The 20,398-nt window shown below is 38.2% G+C and overlaps 1 protein-coding gene across 1 annotated transcript in view; it reads left to right on the top strand.

Moving 5' to 3' along the window:
• The first annotated feature begins 788 nt into the window (after positions 1–788).
• RBMS1 (RNA binding motif single stranded interacting protein 1) overlaps positions 789–20,398 on the top strand; it is a 142,149-nt gene continuing 122,539 nt past the window's right edge. Inside the window, exon 1 of the mRNA XM_054381449.1 lies at positions 789–863. Within this exon, the coding sequence (XP_054237424.1) occupies positions 789–863 (75 nt within the window). The remainder of the gene's footprint in view (positions 864–20,398) is intronic.

The raw sequence follows: 20,398 nt of genomic DNA on the forward strand, positions 1-20,398 counted from the left end.
TTTTAGCTCTGCAGTCCTTTCTGCTCCCCGCAAATAACTGGACCCTCTATCACCAGGCAGAACCGAAGCCAAAGGTAGTTTTCCAAAATTGTATCCCATTGTCCCCTGAAGCCTACGCCCTGCCCCACATGATGCACAAAGAGCAAAGGCGGTAACAAAGCACAGCCCGGCTAATTAGGTCAGAGCCGAGCTGTCTGCCGATACGACCACTGCAACCCTCCTCCTCCTCCGGAACGCGAAAACCCCCCTCCCTGCTTCGCTCCCCTCCGGGCACCGCAGCTTTTCCCGGCTCTAAAGCAGCACCTCGGCTGAGCAGCCCCGCTCGCTGCCGGCCGCCGAATAGCTTCCCCGTGCCCCGCGGGGGCTGCCCCGCCGCCTGGCCGGGCTGTGGTCGCACGGCGGGCGCCGAGCGGGGCTAAGCGCCGCCCCTCGTCCCCTCTTTCCCTCCCTCCTCCTTCCCTCCCTCCGCCAGCCCTGCCCCACCGCCTGGCACCGCCACCGCTGCCGTGCCGGCCCCTGAGCGCTCCCTGCGCCGTCGCTCCGCCAGCCGGCCCGCCGCCGCTGCTCAGCCCCGGCCGGGCGGGGACTTGGCAGCAACTCCTGGGGACTGAGCGAGAGTGTCTGCCTCCGCAGCCGCCACTTCACCGTGGCTTTTGGGTGGAGGAGGAAGGTCTGGGCTCGGCCGAAAAGCAGCAGCAGCCGGCGCCGGAGAGGAAGAGACAGAGAGGCGGCCGGAGCCCCCCAAAGTGTCCCCCCGTCCCTGCACTGCAGGCTACATTTCCAGCTTCATGGGCAAAGTGTGGAAACAGCAGATGTACCCCCAGTACACCACCTACTACTACCCCCAGTATCTGCAGGCGAAGGTAGGGTACGGCACGCCGGAACACTGCGGTGCGGCTGAGGCTGGCCCCGCGCCGGGGCGAATGGCCAGGGCCGAGCCCGGACGGGGGCTCCACGGAGAGGGGCACGGCCCAGGGAGGCGGTCAGGTTGCACAGGGGGATGGAGACAGGAAAGAGCCGGAAGCCCCTTCCTGCCGCCAGCCGCCGCCTCGGGAGCGTCTCCGGGAACCCCCGGGCCGCTCAGGGGCCGCCGGGCTCCCACCCCTTCCCCTCGCTCCCGCTGTGCCGTCTCCGACCTGTCTTCTTCCCTCTCGCCTTCTCCCTCCCGCCGGCGGTCCCTCCTCTTCCCCAAGGCTCCCGGCGTGTCTCCTCCTTCCCAACCACGTCCTCGGCCACTCCGCTGCAGAGAAAGCTCTGCGGGGCCCCGCTCCCGCTGCCTTCACCTAGTGCAGCCTTCTTGAACGCAGGGAAACGACCCAAACTTTGGCTGGCAGGCTCCGTACTGGGGCTGTCCATTGTCAGTAGTCGCACTTTCCGCAGGGGCGGGGGTGCGCTGACATCCTGGGGGGCGGCAGGGCGTGCTGATTGCTGTGGTGGGGATGGCCGTACTTCCCCTCACATACGGACGCTGAGGAGGGTGCTGGACTCTGATGGATGCTCATTGTCCGTTTAGTTGGACCTTTGTAAGCTGCCACCCTCTAGTTCAAAACTGGATTAAAATTACATTAATAGTTTAGCTCTTGATGGCAAATGTTGTACAGGGATAGCTGTTGTTTGCGGGAGAATTGATGATAGTTCTGGTGGTGGTGGATCTCCACCTTTTTTTTTTTTTTTTTCCTCTTTTCCTTTTCTCCTTCAAGTCTGTTAAGGGCAGCCAGTCCCACCGCTCTAGAAGCATCATACTGCAAACTGGCAGATGCAGAGGTGGTTGCATCAGCTGTCTGGAACATTGAGCATAAGCTTCTCCAAACACCAGTGTCACTCCTCACAAATCAAAACAGACCCATATGATGCTTCAAAGTGTGAACTTTTTTACAGGTTATAACCATGGCATCTGGGTTTTTTCTTGTGAGCTTTTTGGTTTAGTTGGTTTTTGTGTTTGTTTGGGGGGTTTTGTTGCCTTTTTTTGGATATTGAAGGGTCCTGACTGTATGGCAATGACAGGAAAAGAATTTCCTTTATCTGCACACTTATAGGCTCTTATTGTATTCTGTGTTACTATATTGTGAAATGTAATTTATACTGTTTGGCTGAAAAATAAGTTCAGTTTGGCAGTCATGAGACATTTTGCAAGTCAGCAATGAGAGGGCTTTGAAATGTTCTTTCATATATACAGAAATTGATAGAAGTATGATGAAGGTCCTACGTGATTTGAAATTACTAATCTCATAAATGTGTAATTGACATCAGTAGCCATTTAAAGATTATGCTGCAGAGTAATCACTTAAGTATTGTTTAGATAAGTATTTTTAATGCATTATTTTAAAGAAAGGTAGAGTGCCTAAGGGATGGCCTTTTGCCTCACTCAGCTCTATGACTACATAAATATTATCAAAGGAAAAAGATGTTTTTGTTCAGAAACTTTTATCTTTATGATTTTGTGTGGCAGTAGTAAGTTACGAACCAAGTTCCTAACATTGAATGTATATAAAGCAATGTCACTTGTCTTTTTTGAGCTGTAAATAATTGAAGAGGAAGATAAACTGTCATAGCTTACTGTAGTTATTAGAGTATGATCCTAGAAATACATGATCCTATGAGAAAGCTTGATAGACCATCTTTTCAAAATGTTTCCTGTGCAGGTAATTTAATATTGATTTGTATTACAGTCAGTGACATCTTCAAAACATCTTGCAGTCTTTGCTATGAAATTATACAGCCTGAAATTACGTTACTCTGCTTCAGCAGAAAGAACACACAGCCGTTTGACTTACGCACAGGAAATCGAGTATCTGGGATCCAGTGAAAGTTTCCCTTTTATAGAGATCTTGATTTTATAAAAGAAAAAAGGTGTCTCCTTAGTATAAATAAAAAGGACCTGTAACTAAGTTTTGATATTCAAGTATGCGGAGTTCACTAGTATAAGCAATTTTCACACTATGGATCCTCTCTGAACAAGTAGAAAAAATAATTCAATAATTTTCTGCTGTTCTGTTCTTTGGGCCCTAAAACAACCCATTGTCCTGTACATCAACTATTTCAGTAATTCTGGAGAAATGTTTCTTTTTTATCACGCACAAATTATAATAGAATTGAATAGCCTTTGCTGAATATATGAACAGTAATGGTACATGATTACACTGGGGGATGTAAGAGATTTTGAAACTAGAAGTTTTGCTTCCTATCTTATCCTTATTTAAGTAATGATGGAAAATCTGGTGACTAATAAACTGCTAATTGATAATTAGGATATGATAGGAATTGCTTGAAGACGTTTTCAGTAGAGAGCTCAAATCTAGTCATTAGAACTAACATACATTACTAGTGTCTCTTTAGGTTAAAATGTTGATGTGTCAGCTATTCTATTTGCTACAAAATATGTTGTAGATTTTAAAAACAGATTTTCTATTTGCCTGTTATGATCTTTACAATGTTATTCACAAAGTATCCAAATGGTTCAGTCATATATTCCGGGAGAAAATATAAACATTTGCTGTGATTCAGCACCTCCCTCCCCCTAGTCTTAGGGAGCTCAGCATTGAAAGAGATCAGTGAAACCACAGACTTAAATTCAAAGAACAAAATAAACATTGGAAGAAGGTGTAAGGCTTTTAATGTGAAAAATCATTATGGCAATGAAAATAGTTTGAGATGGTTTCAAGCTGAAGCTTGTAAAACCTTTTGCATTTTTGGGACTGCCACGCTTTTTAGTCTAGCAAATGATATGTTTGACATATCTGTTAAACTTTCATGTCTTCTAATGAATGTATGTTTTAGGATAGTTCCTGTATTGCAGCATTGTATGGTGTATCAGAGGACATCAAAAGTATTTTCCAAGTTCAATGGATGTTTCTAAAGTTTTAGATACTTTCTTTAACAATATTTCTGTAACATTGCTTTACAAGTTTCAACTCAGTTGTATTTCATTTCCCTAATACTTTATTTGTAATGAAAGGATTCTGTAACTCAACGTTTTAGAAAGTGATGCTAATTAAGATTGTATGTGTTTTACTATTGCTTAAAGGCCTCTCTGACCAGGAGTAAAATCTGATTGTGCTGGGCAAAGTATTGTAACATTTAACAAGACAGAGTGCACACACATACACTAATACAAATGTATATATATATATTCTAGGCCATGATCTGTTTGCTTTGGTCAAGTAAGAAAAATCAGTTGATGTTTTGTTTTCCTTTACCTAAATATCAAGTGGAATTCAGGGACAGAATGCACACAATGATTTATAAATAAATTAGGATAACTAACTGTAGTATTGTTTTTTTCCTTGGACTAGAATGCAACAATATGACTATTTTTATGAATCCTAAAGGAAAGTTCTTTGTATAAGAGAGAGTTGGGAGAAACTGGCAAAATTTCCTATAGACAGCATGGTTTAAGTGCAAGCATTTAACAGCCACAGATAATATTTATGTGATACTTGAATTCTCTTACTTTTGAATGGTATTAGGTAACAACAACCCAGAAGAAAGGAAATCTTGTGAATCTTGTTAAATTACCTTAGGGTGGGCTTCTAAGTACGTAATTTGGTAGCTGCAAGACTAGTGCTCTGGCAGCTATGAAAAAAACCAGTATTTCTAGAAGATTGTGTAGGTTTAAGCAGGACTGTAGACTGATGTAGACTTCTACTGAGCAGGCAGATTCTGTCATGTCAAAAGCTTGCGGGCTGTGACAGCAAACTTTAAAATGGGGACATTTTATCCAGGCCTGTTGATGGCAGAGTAAGTAGGAAATTGGTTAACAGGAAACTTCCTGTAGTATTAAACAAAGCAGGTATGAAACTTTCCTATTAGGAGACACTGGGTAATCCAAAGTTTACTGTCAGTGTAGGAAGTTAACAGACTGATGTAGAACCTTGTGGTTTAGATGCTTCTAAAGCAGAAGTGGTAGGACTGTCTTAGGCTTTGCTGCTAATGAATACCTTTACTGACTTCTGTGACAAGCACAGGTTTATCGCCTCTTTAAAAGTTTTGCTTGCTTATGAACTGATTTTAATCAGAATAAATGGTTACTAATTCTAATCAGTTATTTAGATTTATTCTATATGCAGTGTGGCAGCAAAATCTATGTAGGAGTAGGCAAGTTTACACTAACATGGTATATGTGTGTTTGTAAGCTTGGATAGAAATAATTTGTGCACTTCTCATTGTGGTAAGTTAAATTAATTGTCCATAATTATGATCTCTCTGTTTCTTTAAAAAAACCAAAATCCCTAAAGGTTAGCTGTTGTCAAACTTTTTGGCTCTGCAGTTACCTGGTCCTCTTACCCTCTTCAGCCTTTTGCACATGTTCCCTCCCATTCTGGTCAGTCTGAGCTGTTACTGCGCAACTATCCAAAACATTCCCTCAAAAAGTGTTGGGGGAAAAAAAGAAGTATAAAATGTACCAATTTTTAGGAAAAGCTCGAGAGTGTCAATGGTGAGGTTATTCCTCTGGCTCTATAAAATAATCTCAGGGGATGTAAAATGTCAAGATATTAAGAGTGTTCTCTAGAAAGAGCATTTTGTCTTCTTCTAACCATCCCAGTCCAAAGCTGAGAGTGCCTGTTTGCATCCATCCATCAGACAAGCCAGTGGATTTGATTGTTTCATGTAATTGTTCTAGCTAGCTTATTTGTTGTGGAGCATCTCTGTCCTTGTCCCAGTTACAGCTCTTTTTAACTTTTGAAGGTTAGTTTAGGTGGCTTGCTATGAACTAGAAATATGTACTTCAGAAAGTATTTCTTGGAAGAATAATTTTTGTATATGCAAAAGTTGAAGAAGCCTTTGTGGAAATGATAGAGCAAAGTTCATAGAAAGCTCTGCAAATGTTTCTCCTCCTTGCTTCAAATTACTCCAGTTTTGAAGTACTCTGTGTCATGGCCTCTCTTGAGTAGTGTAAGATTAGCCCCATGGGCCAATATGCATTTGTAGCAGGACGTAACCAGATTGTTAGTAGTAGTGGCTTCAGAAAATGTTCAACCTAGATATTCCGTTTGATACATGTTAATGTATCATGTATGTTAATGGATGTCATTGTAACTATTAAATGTAGAAACACTTCACAACATCATCATCTTGAAGAGTGACTTCATTGAAGTCAGCGTGAGTTTTGCCTTAGATTTCAGATAAGCAACATTTTATTTACTAGAAACTTGACTCATGCTTGAGTTATGCTGACCATGCTTATTTTGGAGGTGATGCACAATCACTCAATATTCATACTCTTCACTTTGGAGGAGCATAGTGCAACACATTTTGTGAGATGGGGACTGGAATCAAGGAGAATTATCAGTGGCTTCCATAAGATGTGCTAATTTTGTACTTTTTCTAGGGAATCTTTTAAAAAGAGTTTTAAAAAAGCTACAACTTCCTTCCTTAATCAAACCTCCTTAGAGAGGGGAATGGTAGAAATATATATGCACTGGAGACTGAATTTGCACGTGACAAAGTAAAAAATATTTCCCCACCATCCTTAATAGTAGAAATGTCAGATCCTTATTATCTTTTAATTTCTAGAAGTTTGAGACTAAACTCATTCCTAGACTACACTGTGCTTGGGGCTTAATTTGATAGTGTGTGATTTGCCTTATTTAACAAATGTTAGCAAAGTCTTCTGCCCTTGTGTTCTTGATTTAGTAGTACCTTTACTGCTGATGTAGGAGTCAGATCCAGAGTCTGATAGTCTTAAGGGACTGCCTTTTACAGAAAAGTGATAAACCAATATATGACTTGAAAAGGGCTTCTACAATTTGTTCAGTACTGTTTGCCTTTTGTGTTTGATTGTTGACCCCCCAAGGCATAGAGTATGTTCCAAAACTGCATCCATTGAATTTATATTCAGTAGTTAGGCAAGAACTGTAAGAGACCAGAAGTACACAGTATGTCTGATTTGTACTAGTGTATTTTCTAGGTTTAACTTCAGTGCAGGATCCCAAGGCAGTCATGAAAGCTGTGCAGTAAGTTTGTAGGGGAAGAAGTTAATTTTCTTTGAATAAAATAGTTCTTTAAAGTATGTTTTCTTACACAGCTCAACTGTTACTCTTGGTAGTGACTAGTTTTTTTCTCATTACTTTTAAACCAGGATCAAGCATGCTGTTTGGATTCGTATGTGCTTCCAACACTTTGCTTCTATTTTAAGCATAAAACTTTAGGCCTCAGTCTCAGGATGAAATTTCTTGAGGGTCAATTTCTAAGCTTCCACTTAGTTTTGAAGGAACAAAGGAAAAATGGAAAAAAATACTGAAATTTTCCAATGGAGAATAATACAGTATACTAAAGTTTTTTTTTTTTTCCCCTAAATCTATTTTTCCATAAAACATTTCAGAAAAATATGCAGGAGATACATTAAAAAAACCCACCTTGGACACCATTTTTAAGCTGCTTTAAAATCTGAGCAGCAGATTGAGCTGTCAATGTTGATAGATGCATCACTCAGAAAAGGAATAGATGCTACTAATCCAGTGATTGTAATGAAGGACACTTGATTGTGATAGCATTAAAGAATTTTGAACAAAGGCAGAGTAATAAACTGGAAAATATAGCTTGGTACAGTTACGTATTTCAGTCTTAGTCTTCCAAGAAGCTGTAATCACAAATGAATAACAATGGTTTAAAAAATAAGTTGTTTTTCATGGAATTATGCTTTGGCTTGAGAAATAGTCCTTTGAAGATACATGCTTAGATTCAGCCAAAAATATGCTACAAATTATGTATGCATTTTTGCTGTGTTGTGTAGACTTTCCATGGCCTCTGTAAAGTAGTGGTCATAAATATTTCTACTGGAAATTCACCTGCTTTGTTAAAGAAGTGAACAACGTAGAGTGAACAGGATTCATTTTGTGGCTTTTACTACAGGTCAAGAACTGAATTCCCTTACTTGTCTCTTGGCAACGCACACTGACACAATTTCTGTAGCAGTTTATAGGCTGTAGTAGTATCCGTGACCTCTTCTATCCCTCAGGCCATAGCTACATAATCACTTTAATTTTACATAACTATGCACAACAGCCAAGAAGGGCAGTTGAGTCTTTCCCCATTGCCCCCAGCAACTCATTCCTGTCCCTTTCCTTGTGCTGCAACTAGCATTTGTATTATCAACATCAAGAAAAAGGTTTGGCTGAAAACTAACCCAAAAAAAACAACTGTAAAACATTTTTACAGTGGAGTGCCTAATGAGATACTTAAGGGGTTTGAGATTTGCATAGCTATGGAGGGAGGAAGTTGCTTCTTTTAAAAGTCCACCTTCTAGAGTCTCACTTTTGTACAGCAAAAATGGTGGTGCTTAACTGTTCTAAAGAGAAGGCTTTCCATGTCCTTGGCTGAAAGAGCAAAAGATCCATGCCAAAGGAAGATACAACGCAACTCTTACGTTACCAAAATTTGTTGATTTCATATATATGCAGATAACTGCTAGTATAATTTTTCTGTGACTTTATTTTCTCTACTGCTGTTTTAAATTGTGTTGAATGTTGGTGCACTAAGTGTTAGAAAGCCATTTCAGTCTATCATTCATTCTAACAACTGAAGAGCATGAAAGAAAGTGTGAAGTAAGTTGCTGAGGGCATTAAAGTTAGGTATAGGCCTGAGAGGAATGAAAGAAATGTAAATAGGCCTTCCAGAGGCCTTGTAGCATAGTGTTACAGCTAACTTTCAATTTTCAGCACAGTGCAACATTGATATTTTATTTCATTCTGAGGAAAGAGGAGAGAAGGCTGGCACTTCAAATTAGCAGCAGCTGCAGAATTAAGACAAGGGTGTTGGTGACTCATTTGGAAAAGTACTAGCTAAAACATTCTGTCTCCTAGAAAAAACATTTAAGAAGCGTTTATGATATAAACTTTGAATTTCATGAATAGTGCCCGTTTACTTCTGACAACTGCATATTAAAGTAAGGAGAATGCATGGGAGCATTTTGGAGGGGGAAACATCTCGGTTAATAGAGTCAAAGACTCCAGAATGCCTCTTACTTTAGACACAGTCAGTTAGCCAAAAATTCAGATTCTTATTGTTCCAGGTAGAAGGAAAAAACTGGTGGTACTTAGTTGTTTCTTTGATGTAGCTGAATTATTGACAAAGAGTAGTCAAAATCCAGTTTCCGTTAACACAGGCATCTTGAATAATAGAAGGAGTTTCTTTGTTCTCAGTCCCACATTCCTTTCCCCAGTTCACTATTCTTGCTGTTTAGGTATTTTACAGGATGGTATACTCAGTGCTTAAGTTTAGGTTGTTCTCTGTTCCTTGCATATCTCTATTTGGGTGAGGTTTTTTCCCCTCCTCTGATGAATGTGTGTTTCCCTGTTTTATCCCCAGGTCCAAGAAATGGCTTTATTTAGCTTTAAGAGGAGAAGGCTAAATGGAGATCTAACTGCTGACTAAATCTATCAAATCAGCATGTATAGACAAGGTGGAACTAGACCCTTCTTGGAGGTAGGCAGGGATAGGTTCACAGGATAATTCAGGTTGGAAAGGACTTTAGGAGCTCTCTAATCCAACTTTCTCCTCAAAGCAGTGTCACCTACAAGATCAGACCAGGTAGCTCAGGGTCTTACCCAGTCTGGTCTTGAAAGCACAGCATGTCTGTACAACCTGATCTAATGATGGCTGTCCTCATGGTGACTTCCCCCCCCCCCTCTGTCTGAACATCTCTTGTTACAGTTTATGCTTACTGATGGATTAAGTCTCTCCAAATCATTCTCTCCAGACTGAACAAGCCCAGTTCCTCCAGTTTTTCACAGAGTATGTGATCCAGGCCCCATCCATCTTGACAGCCCTTCACTGAACTTGCTCCAGCTCATCCAAGTGTTTCTTTTACTTGGGGCCTGAAAGTGCCATATAGTATTCTAAATGGGGTGTATCAAATGGGGGGATAGTCACTTCCCTCACCTGGATGCAGCCCACGAGGCACACCTTAATGCCAGCTCATGCTCAGTTTGTGGTCTGCCTCAACCCTCATTGTCTGTTCCAGAGGAGCTGTTTCCCAGCCAGGCAGTCCCCAGCATATAACACTGCAAGGGACTCTTCCTTCCCAGGTGCAGAACTTTGCACTTCTCTCATATAAAAAAATGCTAAACACACTATCCAAAGATAGGCACTTGTAGTGTTCTACTTGGTACTGGCCTTCAGGTATTAACTGTGATTCACTGAGCCTTGCTATCCTGTTAGTTGCATTATGATGTAGTTGTCCACTTGTCCAGATGATAATGTCAGATGAATATAGTGGGACACAATGTCAAAGTCTGTGCTAAAATCAATGTGAATGACATTCATTGCTCTCCCCTGGTCTACAGATGGTTTTATCATAGATGGGAATAAGCAATAGGATGCAACACAATGTACACAAGTTGTGCAATGAGGAAATTATAGATACAAAGAACATTTTATTTTCACCATAGGGGTGGCCAAACCCCTGAACAGATGCTAAAAGAGGTTCTGAAATCTGTTGGAGATAGTAATAACTAAACTGGACAAGGTACTGGGCAATCTGATATAGTTGAACCTGCTCTTGAAAGGAAGTTGGACTAGATGGCCTCCAGATGTCCTTTCCAAACTAGTATGTGATTCTATAAGGTAGATCCTGATAACTATCATTAGTATAAAAGACTTTAAAGTAACTATTACTGTTCCTTCTATACTTCATCATTGTAAGCTGTGGTAGGGTATTTGGAAAGGAAAGGTATAGAAGCAATTCCCATTTTCTACTTAACAGAGTACTCATTCTACAAATGTGCAAATGACATTTCAATAATCTCTTCAACATGTAAATTCCCTGATTCCTTTTTAGCAAATACCATTTTTTAAAGCTGCTTAAAATTTAAGGTTTTAAGTTTGTCTATTTGTTTGTTCTTCTCTCGGCAGAACATTACAGTGCTACAAAACTGCTGTAAATTGTGACAGATGTGTATACATTCTCATACCAAACTGACATTCTCATACCAAGCTGACATTTCTTGCTCCTGCACCCAATCTGAATTTTGTCTCAGGCATTAAAACAATAATTAACCTGTTCTTTCCAAGTGGACATTATTCAGAGGAACAGCAACGAGTATTAAGGGAAGGCAGTATTCTGAGTTTCTAGTAGAAAACACGGGGAAAATTACTGTGTTCCTGTTGCTCTTCACTGACAATTCTGCTATACCTCAAGTGACTTTTCTTCCAGTTTACAATGAGTTCATCAACTGCAGAATCTATGGATATATGAAGGGCTTCCAAACCCACCCACCCAGCTTCTTTAGCAGGCTCTGCTTTGATTAACAGTTCTTTCCAGTGTCTTTTTTATATACTCACTCCCCCATGTTTTCTGAGGATTTTCAGTGGCAGTTATAATAATAGGAAGCTTCTATGATCCCAAACCATGAAGATAATCTTAAAGATGCTGCTTCTACTAGATTTAAAAAAAAAAAAAAAAGCTTTTCAGACAGATTGACGATGTACATGTACAGCCTACCAAATGTCATTTCATTTCTGCACTGCTAACTGATGTCATCATAGTTGTTCAATAATTCTGAAAATCAAGTTTCTTGTTATGTGTCAGAATATGTATTTAGGGTCCTAAAACAGGATTAAGTTGGCCTTAAGATGACTTCGTCCACATGGCTAGAAAGCTATGGAGACAGCAGCGTTATTACTCCAAGTCATTACCACAGAAACAAATGACGTAACTGGCCATTTATTTATGTCCTCCTTTATCCCTGAGTGTTATCACCTTCATGGTGACTGGGCTATCTGAACATAATAAAAGTGAAGGTTTGTATAAAAATACAGAATTTGGAAAAAATGGGAGACACATTTGTGCACTGACAATGTTTCTGCTTTTAAATGCATTTTTTTTAAATGCTATTCCTAGACTTTATTTGGTTGAAGGTTTGGGACTAGGGAAGAGTGTTACGCAGCATCTAACATGTAGATGCTAATTAGTCATGGATCTTTCTGTGAGAAACAGCAAAAAAAGGTGGTAAAAAAAGAAAGAATGACAGAGGTTTACTTTGCCATGATGCTTCAAGAGGAGGCAGAAAAGCAACTATGCATATTTTATATCTGCTCCTACTTTCATTATTTTAATACTGGGAGTGAAATTCCAGATCAGATAAATAATTGAATAATGAACAAATTAATGATAGCTATTTTTTTCCCTTAAAAAGCCAAACCACAATGACATCATATAAAATAAAATACAATGGAACATTTTCCATGCATGCTTACAGTCTTCATCTCTGTCAAGATTAGTATAAAGGTCTTTACTGACATTGATATAAAATTTAAAAACACATATATGTAAAGCAACAGAACTCCTGGCATTTCTGCAGCACACCCTTCTAAGAGTAAGGTTTTATCTGAGTGTTGTCTTCCAAAATGTATTCCATCTTTCCTGTTAAAGGAAAACATGCTGCATCTCACCCAGCTGCTTTTATTGTCCAAGGAAGATGCTGCAGATATGGTTGTTGTTGTGCCCTGATTGTTGTTCCTAATGCTTACATATAAACATTATAAAAGTTTTGTTGAATGTATAGTTTAGATGTATCTAGCAATTGTTGTAAAACATTCTCTGTTGATTCAGTTTTGTGGATCAAGCAGTTATTGCTATTCTTTAATCCTTGACAGTGGTGGTGTCTACTCTGCAGGACAGCCTGTGCTTCAAGTAACTTAGATATTGGGCAACCTAGTGAAGTATGTATATGTGTGTATTGTTTATAAAATATTCTGGGTGGCTGCTGTGTAATGAAAGCACTGCTCTGTAAAATGGCATTTTTTTCATAAGACATTAGTGCTTCTCTTGACACTGATAGTGAGCTTCATGTGTTCTCTAACTTAAATGGCCATAGAATCTAGACTTTGCAGAAAAGTTATGCACCAGAATCTTAATCCTACCTAAAAAAAAAAAAATCAATATTATAATATTAATTTTCATATTTATTTCATTACATCTTCCCATTTTTCAAATGAAATGAGCTGTAAAATCTCCAGATCTTACCAGACTATTATTGTTCATGCCAGCCTCTAGCTTTAAAGCAGAATTCAGGATCCATTTGCTCTGGATCCCTTGGAGACAGCACAAAGAAGGCTCAGTGGTATCAAGATTTGTGTAGAAGTCTGAGCAGCTCTGGCTTGCCTAATTACTGGAGGACGTCAAGAGACTGAGCTGGGATTTCTGGCAGTAGAAAGCCGAGAGCCATGTCTGGGAATGACAAATATTTCACAGTTTTAGCGAGAATCTTTTGATAATTGATACTTATAGGAATAGCATCTGGAAAAGAGGAAAGAAAAGCAAGGCTCAGAAGTCAATGAGATAACAGTAGATTAGTAATCTGGTTTCTGTAATTTTCTGCAATCTTGGCTTCACTGAGGCCATAGATGTCTTTGGAAGAATTACCTGCTATTAGTCCTTACTCCTACATTGAGAGACCTAGAGTAGCTGGTCTCAGGATCACTGGGTTTAAACAGAAGGGACTGGTTCCACAGGCCAGTCTGCTTTACTTTCTTTGTTCTCCTAGCATGGAGTTTATCTCTGAAAGTGGTTTGAATAGGTTCTTTTAAAGGTGGCTATAGACCTGTCTCTAGAGCTTTGTGTTGTCATTTGAGGTAGAAAAAGGGAAAAATGTAAGTGAAAAATACAAAGCTGGATGAAGGGAAAATAGGAGGAAAACTAATTTTGAAAGAGGAAAATTGCTGAAGAGAACAGATAAGGGAAAAGAATGAGAGAAAAGGGCAGGAAAGAGAAAAAGCACAGTTCAGTAGAAAGGCTGGGCATCTGTGCCAGAGCATGGCACAAAGAAGTTACCTCCAGTGCCAGGCCAACCTTGGGGAGTTGCATCTCCAACAAAAGGAGAATGAAGGCAGTATTCTGCAAGAACTCAGTATGGGGACTGCTAAAGTTCAGCAAGAATTAAAGGTTAATTTTACAAAAACAATGGAGATTTTTGGGGAATAGACAGGCAAGACCTCTGGGGAAAGGCCTTGTTTTTTATAGATTGTGAGAGGACAAAACGTACTCGTGGGGAATATTTGGCAGTTATCTTTGCCTCTTAACTGGTGCAGCCATACTGTGATACTGTAGACACAGAGGTAAACTCCTCAGAATTGAAGACTTGGCCATTTCTTTTTACTTCTTGTAGATTATACATATGTTTTCTTATTACAGTGAAACTAGAGTAAGTGCAAAGACTTCCTGAACACACTCTTAAATTACATGGTAATGTTGCTATTCTTTTTGATATTTTATGTGTTCAGGAGTTCTATTACCCTGATGGGTCTGGCATGAGTTTCAATCCAAGAAAATATACAATATAGCAAGGACTAAATGGAATTAGCATCCACATACTGCCCAGAGTATTACTAATGTTCTATCCTGGCAAAAGTGGCTAAACACAAAAAAAAATCAGAAGACATCTGTATCAAGATAAAAAAATTAGAAGAGTATGCATGGAAAATAGAGTTCTGTTGAAATTATACAGTGTATCAGCCCAAGTGAAACTTAAAATGTATAGTAGCATATTTTCATGCCTTTAAACTTTACACATACAGAAACATGCTTTCTCAGAGGCTGAAGTCCATCCTAGCAGTCTGAGCAGGTCGAGCATTTGGTCTAGAATTATCATTCCTGCTTGCTTTGGTGAGTGGAGAGGTGGGCTTCCTGTTTAGGTTAAAATCACTTGGAGGGAAAAGCAGGACCAAGAGAAGCTTTGAAGTGCTAAAGTCACCACCAGAAAACAGCATTTCCATAACTGAGATGGGATTATTTGTATATTTTCATGTATATTTTTCATGATGTGGACAAAATCACTCTCTACTGTGCTATAAACTTTAGAGATGGTAGAGATCATGATATGACAAATGGGTAACAGAGATTGTATTTTTCTGTCACAGTCTACCTCTGTGGAGCAACACTGCCCAAAAAGGGCTACAATTTTATGGAAAAAGCATCACAAATAATAAATAGTGATTTTGCACTTTGAGTATGCTGTGCTGAAACCACAACTATATCTAAACAAGACATGCTTTTAATTTTTTTCAGGCTTACTGTCTCTTTTTTGTAGCTTTTGGGTTTGTATCTTTTTGTGTTTTTTTGTTTTGTTTTGTTTTTTAATTATTGGTCGTATTGATGATGTTAGCCCTTAAAAAATTATAAAATTCCAGTTTTGTGGCGTAGAGTTTAATCCTGAATCTCTCTTGTGTGCAGTGATCCTCTGAGAATGGTATTTGGCATTGAGTTCCTTTATTTTGACTGCAGGGATCTTTGAGGAGTACCTGCTGTGCAAGCACTGTGCAGGATACTAGCACAGCGAGCAGTGGTGGAAGACCGGATACAAAGGTTTATTAGGTACTCTGGAATAATTAATCCCAAATAATTTAAGGGAGCAGAGCTTTCGTCTTATGAATAAGAGTACCATTGTCCAAATCAGCTTAATCTATTTTCAAAGCCACTGAAATATGATTGCCTTCCCATGGTGTTATTTATAAACGTTGTTATATTTAAACTGTTCATTTGATACGATTTTTATGCATACACAAGCTTTCTGTTCCTAATTCTTTTCAGGACAAAGCATTGAAGGTTTGATGATACTGAAGTAAACAGATTGGAGTGTTAGAGAGTAACAGAATATTGATGTTAATAAGATTTAGAGTTTGTCTACACTTAAAAATAAAATGGTATTTATAAGGAAATACGTTTATAGAATTAGTGAGCATTATAAATTCCCACATAGATGTTCACTTTTCTACCCATCCGTATCAAGAGTTACTTCCAAGTAGTTCTGGTAAATTTCCAAATGCAGACAAGACTTAATTAAGCCTGACTTGATGTGCTAAACTCATGTCAACTAATGCTCTGTTAACTGTATTGTCCTCTAATTAATAATTTTCATAGTTTTAATTATATGACTAAATCCAGCAATATCAGAAGCAAATAAATGCACAATGAATATTCACCTCACTAAGTGAGCATTTTACCTGCATGCAGTGTTCAGAACTGGGCTCCAGAGTACTTGGCAGAACACAGATGAGGTTTCTCTGCATTCATTTTGATGTTCCCTTTCTTGAAAATTTTAAGTACTGAAGTTACACAGGTATCTGGAATTTAATTTTAAATTGAATGGTTTCTAGGATATACAGTCATGCAAAACACATAATTATATGAACACATTTATATTACAGAGTAGTAGGTTTATAAATAAAAAGTTATGCAGAAAAGTGATGTGAAGTTGCTTAGCTTTATAAAAATTACCTTAACTGTGCTGTATACATATCATATATTTAATTTAATTGCACTAAGCGCTGACATGAGAGCAACTGCTTAGTTATAGTGCTCCAATTAAAATTGGAGGGAAATGGAGTTAAATAAGTAATGCTGAATAGAATTTGACTCTAAATACAGAAAAAAAAAAATTACAGTCTCTAGCATATTCTACTTTTGTGACTCTTATAGACCTCAAAGAGAATTGTACATTTGCATCCCTGGGCAGAAATCGGATGTGTGCTTGGAAGCATGAAATCTCTCAAGGTAATACTTCATAACTGTGGAATGTATCCCATGACTGATACGTAGCTAAGAACCAAGAATCAAATTACACATTAGAAATACATGAAAATAAATGTTTTTCTAGTAAAAGAGACCATTATTAGGTAAATAATCTATGTTTTCTTCTTCTTGGAGGTGTATTGCAGCATAAATGTATGAAACATTTGAATAAGTATGCTCCTATTTCCTGCTTTTTAAAAATTTTAGTAATATTTAAGAAATCAGAATTTTTTTTTTCTTGAGTTCATCTATTAGAATTTTGTATTTGTTTTTTTTTTTTTAAAGTATCTGTTTTTAACTTCTTTTTACATTCTTCTTTTCTTCACTCCAATTGTTTGGAAGTTTTGATCTTAAGCAATCAATTTCCAAGCATAGATACTTGTTTCAGCAAGGAAGGAGTGAACATCCCAAAATTCTTATTGGTGTCAGAACAGGAGCATTTACTAAGGCATTCTCAGTGTGTTTTTTACTAAAAAAGAAAAAAAATAGTTACAGAAAACAACAGATAAATTTATGAACTCCTTTGTCCATCATAGTGCATGTAAGATCAACAAGTACTTGACTACTCATTTTCACTGTGGCCCAGATATCTGCAGGTACAGATGAGCTGTTTTGTCCTCAAGCAGATGTATCTTATCTAGTGTGAACTCTACTCACTTTTCCTGAATCCATTCCCAGTACAAACTGAAGCCTTGTCAGGTTTAATGGGGGACAGATTCTATCCATCTCATCTTCTTCCCATGACACTTCTGCCTGCTTACAGCATTGTGCCGGGGCAGGGAAGTGAGAATCATGGTTTTGTGTAGCAGCTCTCATAGTTTGGGAGACCCTTCTCTGTTGCCTTTGATCAACATAAAGAATTGCTAAGGATCCAACTAAACCTACAGAGAGCAAATTCTTGTGAAAAATAGAAAAGCATGTTTAGTTGAAATAAATGGTAAAGGAAAGACAGATTTTCTTATGTTTGTTGCTTATACCTGAGGTTCTGTTCACATGAGCCCAGGTGGTCAGGAGTATTTTCTCTGGAAGCTGGGTTTGGCACTGCATGTGATAGACTACAAGGTACTTGGTAGTTGATTTAGCTTATCAGTTGTTACTCATTATATTACTAAAGCACCCTGACAGCCCTGTACACATGTCAAGAATCCTTTGCATGAGGTGCATGACTGCCATGATGGGCTTTCATGTCTGGATGAAACACAGGAGCAAAAGTGAACTTAGGAGGTATAAACAAACTGGGTAGTAGTAGTAGTGTTTTGTGTGATAATCCTTGGGTGTAAGATAAACTACTACTTTTTTTGAAAACTCATTGCATAATGTGCACTGAATATCCTGCGACTAATGGGTTCTATTAGGCAAATCTCAATAGTTAGGGAGATAATGTCAGACCTCATTGTCAAAAGAACTCAGTTCCAACAAACTGATATGTTATTTTTTGCAAATACTTAATTTCTATCAACTTTAACAATATTAAAAATGATTAATCATGCGAATTAGCATTTGGAATTATTCTTGTAGTCAAGTATATTCACATGATAAAAGATTTGAAGTTCTATGTGACCTCTGCAGATCAGGTCTGAGGTATTTTGCTTGTTTACCATAGCTCTGAATTGTCTAGATTCCAACAACTATGTTTATAAAAATGTAGGTATGCTGAACTTTGCATAAGTTTTTAGACATATATCTCACAGTGATATATAGTTGTGGCTGCAGAAATATTATCCTACTTATTCTGTCATGTTGCAAACTAAAAGCCAATTACAAAAAGCACAACTTGCAGTGCCCATCCCTGAAAAGAGATTTTACATGAAGACTATGTGCAGCCATTTCTTCAGTGAAATTTCTCTGTCCTGCTGAGCATAAAATTCAAAAGCACTTATATAACAGAAACTCGAAACACTGTAAATTATGTCCTTGGAACAATAAATGAACTTCTTATATTGAACTGAAGTTTAGGAATGCAGTGTTCTGTCTCATAATTGTCTGCCTACACACACCCAGTCTGCACTTCTAATAACAATTTACCATTGAGGGAGCACACGTCCTATATTTTTGGCTCTAACTGTGTATTTTTGTAGTGGAAGATGTCTTTACATTAACAAAAATAAATTCATAATGATTATACATTAGAGTCACTGGTGCCAGTTTTGCATTATTATGTGCCTACATGCTTGTTAGAACGTGAATGATGTTTTCAGGGAAACCATACATTTTGTGGACCTATTAAGTGGTTTTGGCTCCTTTAAAATATTCAACAATATGTTTGTTGAATACGTACTTTTTTTCTTATGAAACATATATTGCCCTTTGTTAGGCTGTGATGAATATATTCTCCAGAGAAGCTAGCAAAAGGTGACAGATCAGTTCTCAGTCCAGGAAAATTTAGACCAGGGCTTAGGAAGACAACCCATCATTCCATAAAATAAAAAGGTCAGCTGGATATGTCTGTAACTGTGCATCTGTACAAGTGAGCATAAAACCATAAAGAAAAGCAATTGTCATTTAAAGCTAAGCATGAAAAGCGTAAGCTTCATTACTGTGCTCGTCTGGATGAACCTTAAACAATGTTTGCAGTAAGGTCTGGAGAGTTGCCTAGCACTGGAGTATACACAATTAAACAACATAGCTGAACTTTTCTTTCATGTCAGCATACTGCTAAAAGACCTTCATTGTACTCATGATAGTAATTCTTGGAACTTAAAACATAAACAGGAATAAAGAACATTGACTTGTAATTCTGTCCCTTGGTGGCTGCGTGCATCAAGGGGCATAACTGCATTTTCATCTATATGGCTCAAGAAGTAAAGTAGATATATAAAATAATGGTAAGGGCATAGCAAAACATCAACTCAATTTTGATGTGAATGCGTACCTGAATTCAATAGGTACAGGTATGGACTAATCGTTACTTAATATATTGCAAAACTAATTTTGATTGGATTTTTGCGCCTGTATTTCTGTGACTTATAAGCATTATATGCCCATCCTTGCTTTGGTACAGTAATCCAAGAAAAACAAATACAAATTACTGAAGGAATAAAGAAAAGCTAAAGCAACAAGCCAGTTGGTAGGCTGACAGTGGATAATCTGAATTGGAACTGCAGTTTGTCATGTCATTAGTCTTAGGAATACTTGCGTTTCGCATTATAGCAGGAGGACTTTGCAGAATCACCTCTATGATGTCATAATTGTTCTAGTTATTTTTAATATTTATTTCAAAAGAAATTCTTTTGGATGCTGCTTTTGCATATATATACACCATAATTGTTCTTGTAGTACTTACAACTAATGTTATTTTATTAACTTGCTACACCCAGTTTCTATTAAGCTGTTTATAGTGTAAAGACTATATTTGAATGAACATTTTTAATGAAAAAGGGTTAATATTAATGGCTATTTAAAAATAGAAGTTAATGTAGGATATGAATTTAAATGTGCAGTATATGACTTGTTTAAATCTAAGACGATTAACTATGTTGCATGCAGTTGATGACACTGCAGAAAGATGAGCACTAATTGTATTGTTTATGAAAAAGGCTCTGAACTTTCATCAGCATCCAGAAGAGCAGTTCAAAGTTTAATAATTTAGAAACATAAATGCTTCAAATAGACAATGTTTTCTTTCAAATAGTTTGTTTTTTAATTGAGATATCTTGACCTTTCCTTTCTGTAGAAAAAATAATCCTGTATAATTTCAGATAATCACAACACTAGGTCATCTGAGAGTTAAACATGTTTTCATAGCATTCGTAGACTTGAAATCAACATGTTTGTTATACATTCTCTTCACTTTCACTGAGCCATTTTTATTGCTCATTGACCAAAAGTTATTCACACTATTGTACCAAATTGAAGTTTATTACAGTTGTGATAGAATAATTACATTCTACT

Source organism: Indicator indicator, chromosome 5 (assembly GCF_027791375.1).
Source record: "Indicator indicator isolate 239-I01 chromosome 5, UM_Iind_1.1, whole genome shotgun sequence".
Lineage (NCBI taxonomy): Eukaryota > Metazoa > Chordata > Aves > Piciformes > Indicatoridae > Indicator > Indicator indicator.